The sequence below is a fragment of the Cornus florida genome, unplaced genomic scaffold, assembly GCF_030987335.1.
Source record: "Cornus florida cultivar Cherokee Brave unplaced genomic scaffold, ASM3098733v1 CherokeeBrave_3.0.0_Hap2_Chr06, whole genome shotgun sequence".
Lineage (NCBI taxonomy): Eukaryota > Viridiplantae > Streptophyta > Magnoliopsida > Cornales > Cornaceae > Cornus > Cornus florida.
The window spans coordinates 96,627,551-96,636,963 of NW_026775576.1; the positions used below are offsets into that span (position 1 = coordinate 96,627,551).

The 9,413-nt window shown below is 34.3% G+C and overlaps 2 protein-coding genes across 2 annotated transcripts; both read left to right on the forward strand.

Annotated features, from left to right (window-relative positions):
* The first annotated feature begins 3,890 nt into the window (after positions 1-3,890).
* On the forward strand, positions 3,891-5,902 carry LOC132313132 (F-box protein At5g03100-like). Its single transcript, XM_059811797.1, has 4 exons — positions 3,891-4,000; positions 4,141-4,984; positions 5,093-5,251; positions 5,350-5,902. Exons 2-4 carry the CDS (start codon positions 4,148-4,150, stop codon positions 5,707-5,709), a joined length of 1,356 nt encoding a protein of 451 aa, XP_059667780.1. The 5' UTR covers positions 3,891-4,000; positions 4,141-4,147; the 3' UTR covers positions 5,710-5,902.
* Positions 5,903-7,892: 1,990 nt separating this feature from the next.
* On the forward strand, positions 7,893-9,101 carry LOC132314667 (uncharacterized). The gene has a single exon (XM_059813499.1). The coding sequence runs from the start codon at positions 7,893-7,895 to the stop codon at positions 9,099-9,101; it is 1,209 nt and encodes a 402-aa protein (XP_059669482.1).
* The last annotated feature ends 312 nt before the right edge of the window (positions 9,102-9,413 follow it).

Below are 9,413 nucleotides of genomic sequence, written 5' to 3' on the forward strand. Positions count from 1 at the left end.
ATGATAAAATTACGGGGTTTTGAATTTTAGAAATTATATATGAGTACATAAAATTTGAAAATTTTGGTAATAATCCGGTGTTAAGAAGTTGGTCAAATAATTCATTTAAAACCTGTTTTACAATTGTAGTTTAAAGATGGACAGCAGGCATTGTCAGATTTTTAAAACAATAATTGTTCATCCAAAAATTACAAAATTTTACGAGCAATACTAGATTCAAAAGGGAATCTGTGGTAAATATTTGAAAGAATTTGGAGCTCTACAGCCCCTTAAAGAAAATATTGAATTTCAGTAGAATACAAAATTCTTATTTGTCCCCACTCATGCTAAATTCATAATTTTCCAGAATTGACATCAAATTCAAAGCTTGTTTGGATTGACTTTTGACTTTTAGAGTTTAAAGCTATTTGCAAAAGGGTCTGGAATTTTGGATTGTTATTAAAAACTTAAGTTATTGGATAGTGATACATACCCACTCATTATTCATTTTCACTTTTCATCCAGATTCAACGCTCTCGTTGCGGACTAAGTCTGACTCTGATATCAACTATACCGGGTGGACGCTTACCTATGTACTCAAAAACTTATATTGTTACATAGTGCTACATCTCACCCATTACCCATTTCACACTTTTTATCGGGATCCGATGTGGGACAAACACCCCCTAACAAGAAGCTTCTTCCAAAAAAAATACGGGAAGTCCCATAGATTTCATTGAAACTTCTGTAATTCCCATAGTGCCCTTTATTTTATGAGAAAACAAATGGCTATTCCATGCATGTCCCAAGCAAAACCCTGCCATTTCACGATTGTGAAGTCTTTCTGCTCGTCTTCTCCGATGACTGTTGCAACGGTCACATCCACCGGCGGCATCAACTTGGGAAGAACGACCAACCCAACAGCCACAAAATTGCGAGAACTTGATGTGTTAATTTGTTCTTTCACCAACTTCGGCAACGATTTTCGTCGGCTATTTTTTGTTTAATTTCGGCGATTCTCTCATGAATACGACAACGTTTTGCTCACGCCGGCTATTTTCTCATGATTCCGGTGATTATGTCCTGTACTGCAGCATCACATTAACTATAAACATGGCATTGACATGTATTTTTGGATTTTCTATTGATAAATTGATAAATGAAACATGTTTGAGTTGGGTTTATACATTGGTGGACGATTGTGAATTTGAATGCTTAACTTTGCATTACCACTTGTTCTACATTATTATTTTCCTATTTCATTCATTCTTACATGTTGTTTGGTTATTGATGACAATCCACTTTAGAGATCATGTCAATGCCAATTGATGATCTTTTCATTATTGTTTTAGGTGCACTATCATCTGTTTGTTTTAGGTCATTTGAATGATACTAACTAATTGATTAGTGTGGGTCACTAGGTGTTTGTCTGTTTGTTTGAATGGGTCTTTTACATATGGTCCTTGCTTGTGATGTCCTAAATGGGAGTGCAATGCCATGGCCTTGTTGAGCTGCTCGTTGCCCAAAATACCCAAAGTTAGGACGCTGGAAAATTTCCTAAAGTTTAACCGGCTCCATGTAGACCCCAACTGACTCTTTATTTCACATCATATGCACTCAAATATAGCTAGAGTTGCAAAATTTCTATAGCCTTACCTCTAGTGCTGCTTTATTGATGCACGGTACACTTCCGCCTCAATCACTTTGCAAACTATGGGTACAAAAGAGCTTAACTTTCTGGTTTTTGTCTTCAAATATTACCTCCACCACCGTAAAAAGTTCTGTAAGTTGTATTATCTACCGAAGTTTACTGCTGGTACTCTTTCCTTTTTTTTTTTTTCTTTTGATGACCCAGAATTCCCTAAAACAAGGCCCCTTAGCTAGGGACCCCACCCCATGGCTCCAAACTGGGGGTAATGTTACTGCTGGTACTTTATTAACATGTAGAGTCTAGTAAATGATAATAAGGTGGGAGTTATCCTAGATAGAATTGCTATAGAGTTGATGCTTAGAAAATATTTTGTTTTGTTGTTGTCGTGATGAGATGGAAGATGTGACATTTTTAAAGCACAATATATTGTTCTAAGGGCAAAATAGCTATTTCAATAGTAAAAGAGCTTCATCAGATGCTCTCCAAACAGACAAAAATTCTTGTGGCATTAAAAGCTTTTCTAAAATACAGTTTCTAAACATAAGCCAAATTGAAGTGATAGAATATACTTATCTTCTTCTTCTGCGTAAAAGTAGAAGCAAAAATTATGCCAAACAAGCCCTTAGTATAACAAGAAAGAGTATATGAAGGTTTGTTGAGAGTTTTGGCAAGAGATGAAAAATCTATCTGTTTGTTTTTTTGGGTAAATAGGAGTTGCAATATATAGAATTAGGAGTTGCAATATGTTGTGCATATAGAATTCTTGAATCCTTTCAATGGCATTGACTGAATAATCTATAGTACCCAAAACCAACAAGTCTTCCTTTATTCTTTAAGAATTGGAGATGATTCCAAGAATGGCATTTTATAGTGAATTTTTTTAAAAAAAATTAAGAGACGAAGTAGACTTAATAATTAAATAATTATGGAAATGTAAAAACTTCAAATAGTATACTTTACTAGTTGAAAGGTTCTTGATGTTATCATTTAGCTGTTGCTGCACTTAACCGTTTAAATTGAAGAAATGTTCCATTTATTGGACACTCTTCAACTTCTACTATTTTGACTTTAAATGGCACCCACATAGGGGCTCATATAGTTGGTGCACTTATATATATATATATATGTATATGGATGTATGTCATTGCCTTCCATATAGATGTATTTACCATGTCTGCAACCAACCATTAAGAGGTTTGGTAATATCTAAAAGGTTAATTGTCTCCACCTTTTGGCCATTCTTGTGCATCTGACTTGGAGTTTGATTCATTGTTCAGGTAAAATTTTCGTAAGGCAGAGGATCAAATTGCAGGCAATCCAGTTTCAGAAGGTAGGAAATACACACAGAGCAATATATCACTTGAAACCCGTGTATGAAGTGTATCTATGTGTAGAAATTAGTTGACACCTAACTTTACATGCTTGTAATGATTCTTGCAAGGTCCAACATGACTTGTCACTTGAATAAATGACCCTGTCTCATTCTTTGAATGAATTTAAATGGCCGCCTTGGTTGTTGATTAATTAATTCTTGGGTTATATTACTTCTTCTTTGGATGAATTTAAATGGCCGCACGTACGTCTTCACTCGGGCTTGAACACTCCACCAACTATGAAAATAACTTTATTTTTGTGCAATGGCAAATATATAGCATTACTTTTTCTTTTCTTTTTCTTTGGTCCCAGTGGTGATGTAATTGGCCATATAAATGCCAAATAGGCCAAGTTGCTACCATTTGATCTCTACTGCTTAATTTATACCTGTATTTTATCTTATCCTTGACACACATCTTACAAGTCACCACAAAATTTAAAATACAAACCACCTCATAAATGCCAACCACACAAGCTCGTAATCGCCCATTTTATATCACACATTATGTCGGTTTCTTTATCTCGAATCTCAAATTCTGAATAAGCCATCCACCAGAGAGAACCTATAACTAACTATTGGTAGGTCAATTGTTCTACAATAATTGACACATGAGGACAAAGATAATCTACCCACTCCCTTTTTAGTAGTAATTTTTCTTTTCAAGTGCTCGTTACGGTACTTATAATTCATTTTTTTTATTATATATATCATATATATTATTTTTTTAATTTATTTCAGAAACATTTTTTAATACATATAATGGTCTAGATTAAAGTCTGTCAAGAGGGGCATGAAAAGTCACTATAGGCTGTCCACATCACATTAATTTAGGGGTCTATGAAGCTAATTGTGCAAGTCTTTTTCTATATATATATATATTAAGCCTTAAGGCAAGAGTTAAATCTACTATACCTTCGCCAAAAAAAAACAAGAGTTAAATCTACTATTATTCTGTTTCTCTCAATCACAAGCAGAAAGAGTTCAAGAGAAGCCAAGTAATTAAACTTTTCATCTTTGTAATTATTTTCATGCGTTTTTTTTTTTGGTTTTGAAGCCATGTTTTGTCATTTGAGATGTTTTTTCAAGCTTTGGTAGTTTGATTTTATTCATTTATAACACTTTGGTTTTGAAGCAGAGTAGATATGATGGTGGAGCAAAGGCTTGATTTTATCAGCAATTTACCACGTGAAATTCAGCAACAAATCTTTTCATTCATCACTTTGAAAGAGGCCGTGAGAACTAGCATTCTCTCAACTGCATGGAAGAGCCTCTGGACACCATTTGAAATAAACTTGGGCTCTGATTCAAATCAAAGAACCAATCATGAAGCTTGCGAAAAGCTAACGCAAGCCATGGCTATTTTCTTGAGATCTTGGAATGGTCCAGAGCTATGGAAGTTCAGTCTCAGCATCCCCGAGAGAAAGAACGACGATCTGATCTTCTCAGCTATCAAGGGAGCAGAGAAGGAGGTCCATCTTGACTTCTCTGGAAGAAAACAAATGATAAGCAATTTCAGTTTGATATTGGAGACAATTTTTCCAACTACTTTGAATCAACCTATAGATACATCCATGTTCTCTTCTCTCAGGACTCTGCATCTGAGATCACTAAACCACCTAGCCAAGAACTTGGTTTCAACTTTTTTCTCCAATTGTCAGCTTCTTGAAAGCTTGAAGCTTGAGAAATGCAATGGACTACAAAGTATAGATATCAAATCAAACCGGTGTCTTCAGAGCTTCATAATAGTAGACTGTCCAGACATGGTATGTGTAACACTCTCTGCTTCTAATCTCAAGTCCTTCTGGTACAGAGGAGTTCTTCCTCAAATTCATCTGGAAAACACTCCACAACTGATCGATGTGATACTCGATTTGGGAGAAGGTTTAGGCCTCAACGAGTTTGATTGCGAGGATGTTCTAAATCTTCTAGCTTCTATCAAGGACACTAAATTTCTCACAATAAGTGGCTGGCTTCTTGAGGTACTTTAATTTGAACCCTTGAATAAAATCAATCAATCATCACTTTCCTTCACTCATCTTACAACGTTGTCATTTCTAACATGGAGTACTGTTTGCCACTCTCTAAAGTGGCTATGTGCAGCAGGAGTGATTTATGTAAAACTTGAATTTAAATTCAATAAGTTAACGCAACTGTGCTGGATTGGTTCGTCAATGGACAGAACAAAGCGAAACTCGTTGGCTTGCTTCTTAAAGATATCACCTTTCTTGGAGAAGTTGTTAGTCAATGTAAGTGTTTTTCCACAGCTTTCACACTCAAGCAATGGTCTTTCAATTTGTACATATCTTAATGTTTCTCTTCCTCACTATAAACACATACATGACAGGTTGACAAAGGTTGCATCTCCATCCCATGTCCATTTTTCCACCAATACTGGCATGAGCCTCACTTGTGGATGGATTGTGAAACCAGTTCTAATGCATCACAGCTCAAACAACTAAAAATTGTTAAGTTGACTGGTTTTACGAGCGAAGATGATCAGCTCTTGTTAATGGATCTTTTACTTAAGAAGGCAGCTAATCTCAAGTCGATGATCGTAGCATCACCAGAGAATCAATCATGGCATGTTTTTAAGATCCCACAAAGTCAGCTAAAGCAGACAGCGAGGTGTTACTCAAAACAAATTGGGATTTCATCTGCAAACAAGGATTGCTTTTTTGGATTGACAGAAGTGAGCAACAATTAATGGCTTATCTCTGCAAAAGGGGTGGGGCTTGTAATTTTGGGATTTTACTAAATTTTGAATGTAAAAAAATTGTATTCCCACAGGGTAAAAAAGTAAAGAAAAAGAAACGCAAGTTTCTGTTTGTACATATTCAGCTACACCTATTTTTTGTAAAAATAAAAATAAAAATAAAAATTTATTTTATTATCTTTCATATCCGTTTGATCCCATAACGAAGTAAAAGATACAAAGAAATACAAGTTAATTTGTTTTGTACATATTCAGGTTCACCCCTTTTCTTTTCTTTTTTCTAAAAAAAATGTTTCGCCTCAATTTGATCCCATAACGAAATAAAAGATCATCCCAAGGGTATACCCCACCCAATGACATTCCAAAAAAAAAAAAAGAAAAAAGTTATAAAATTACAGTTAACAAAATAATATGTTATATTTAATTGGATGAGTATACTAATGACATGTACAGCACACCTAATATCTACTTCATCCCTAATTGATTGTTTTAGGTGTAGTATGATACCAACCAAGTGACACAGTGAAAATTCTAACAAATACTACTGCATGGCCGCAGATGACCCAACCTTGTCATCTCATAACTCTTTGAAAAGTCAAACAAAGACTCATGTGGCCAAAACGCTCAAAATACATAAAGCTATTCTCTTGAGATTAAAAAAAATTCTTGACATCACGTCAAGTCATTAAATTTCAAGAGTATAACTCTCAAGTCCAAAAAAAATCCTAAAGTTATAATAGGTCATCAAACCTCGAAAGTCAGTTATATTCTAAGAAAACCTTGACATTATATAAGGTCATTAAACATCAAGGATTGACTCTTAGAATCTAAGGAAACCCTAACAATATATTAGGTCATCGAATCTCGAAAGCATTATTCTCGAATCAAATAAAACCCTGATGTCATATCATATCATCAAATTTTAAGGGCATGATTCTCAAGTCCAAATAAAACCATAATATCATGTCAGATCATCAAACTTCATGAACATAATATCCCTTGTCCAAAGAAAACCATGTCCTTATAGCAAGTCATTAAACCTCGAAAACACCACCGAATTAAAAAGTGACATCTTCATCACGACAAACAAACAGGTGGCACCTCACAATCTCAAATCAAGGTCACTAAGTTGGGACGAGATAAAGGTAAGGCCTTCTTATATGCCTACGTCTATCACACAAGAAGGATTTTGAATTGACGGATAAAAAGTCAAAAAATGCCCAAAACAAGTTTGTATTTATTTTTCCTAAATACCCAAGACAAGTATTAGGCCTAGTCAAATGGATGGAGAGCACGTGTTGTGCTAGAAGGATGGTGAGAAAGAATGGTGAGCACGTGCTCTTACAAAGATTCTTACAATGATCGTTAACGCTTTGTTTAAAGTCATTAGAGCAACCCCAGTGCACACATTGTTTCCCATTCCACACTTTATATAAAGTGTGTAGCCACATCATTAACTTTATATAAAGTGTAGTTCTTGTTATACACTTATTTTTTCATTGTATACTTTATTATATTATTATTTTTTAAATAATAATATAATTTTTTTATTATTATTATTTTCTTAACAATTTTATTCTCAACAACTATAATACTAACGGCTATAATTGTTTGCTTCGAATTAGATACAAGATTTTAAATATATATATATATAAGTGCATTACATAGCTTCCTACAAATAAAATAAAAAATACAACTCAGAAAAAAAAAAAAAAAATACATTAATACTTCCACACATGAAAAAAAATATATAAAAAAATTAAAAAAAAAAATTAGTAAACATTACAATTAATTGCCCCTTTTTGAATAACACGCCATAATTTCATTTTGTCTTTTTCCTAACGGTTATATTCCTAACGGCTATATTATGTTTGTCTTATTCTAACGACTATATTATGTTTGTCTTTTTGCTAACGGATATATTCTGTTTGTTTTTTCTTCAACAATTATATTCTCAATGGCTATATAAACCACTCATTCTCTCATTTTTTTAATTACCAAGTCCACCTCTTTACATCTTCGAATTCATTTTCTCTTCTTTGAGTCTTTATCTTTATTATAGAAAAAAAATGGCTTCATCAATCACAATCTATTCCAGTGTCCGGGTCAATTTCTCCATTGAGTTCCTTTTCATCTTCTGACGGAGAAGATTTTTTTGAAGAACGTCAGAAAAGATGAATGCAGTGATGCAACTGTTATCGCCTGAGAAGGTAAAGGCATTATTTCAACGTCGTAAGAGAAGATATATTAAACGTGATCGAGAGGAAGCAGCCCAACGGCTATTCCAAGATTATTTTGCTGAAAATCCCACTTTTCCACCTGAGATGTTTCGTAGACAATTTCGGATGCACCGAGAGTTGTTTATTCGCATTTTAAACGGTGTTACAGCATATGACGAATGGTTCATCCAGAAGCCTGATGCCTTCGGTTGTATGGGTTTCACTCCTATACAGAAGATGACAGCTGCAATACGTATACTCGCATATGAAATTTCAGCAGATCTTTGTGATAAGTACATAAAGATTTCTGAAACCACTGCGGTTAAAAGCTTGAAGCGCTTTTGTGATTCTGTAATTGCAGTGTATGCAGGGCAGTACCAACGCACACCGAACGAAAAAGACATTGCACGTCTGCTTCGAGAAGGGGAAGAAAAAGGTTTCCCAGGTATGCTTGGCTCTATAGATTGTATGCATTGGGTATGGAAGAACTGCCCTACAGGGTGGCATGGCACACACAGGGAAAGAAATCATAAGCCTACCCTTATATTAGAGGCGGTTGCATCAAAAGATCTGTGGATCTGGCATGCTTTCTTTGGTATGGCTGGTTCAAACAATGACGTGAATGTCTTAGATCATTCCCCGGTATTCAATAGCCTGATCAATGGCACAATGCCTCCGATTAATTACGAGATAAATGGGCATCGACGTACAATGGGGTATTACTTATCTGATGGTATTTATCCCAAGTGGACAACTTTGATTCAGACCATCCCACACCCAACAACTGTCAAAGAGAAATTATTTGCTAAAAAACAAAAAGCCGTTAGGAAATATGTTGAACGAGCGTTTGGTGTGTTGCAGATCAGGTGGGCTATAACGCAAGGACCTGTGTATTATTGGGATAAAGAAGATTTAAACAAGATAATGAGAACGTGCATCATATTGCATAATATAATCATTGAAGATGAGCGTGGACACATTTTGCAATGGACACCTCCGCCAGATGAGCCAATATCCCTCCCACAATACATTCGAAACCCAACAATGTTAGCGGCACACATTTCCGGTCATTTTAGAAGAATTCGTAATAGAGCGGATAATGCTAATCTCAAGAGACATCTGATGGAACATTTGTGGAATCAATTTGGTAATGAAGATGTTTAAATTTGGTGTAATCGAATAAAATGTAATTTTTATATTATTATGCAAATTAATTAAATCAGTACGTGGTGAAGATGTTTAAATTTAATAATCGAATAAAACTTTATTTGTTATATTATTAAGCAAATTAATTAAATTATTATGTAATAAATAAATAAATAAAATTGATAAGTCGAAGAGTACAAACTTTTTTAAAAAAAATAATTAATTAAATTATTATGCAAATTATATGACTCTTTTTATTTATTTACAAAAATGACTTTTTTTAATTAATTAAAATTTAACTATTTTTTCATTAATTAATTAATTCAATAC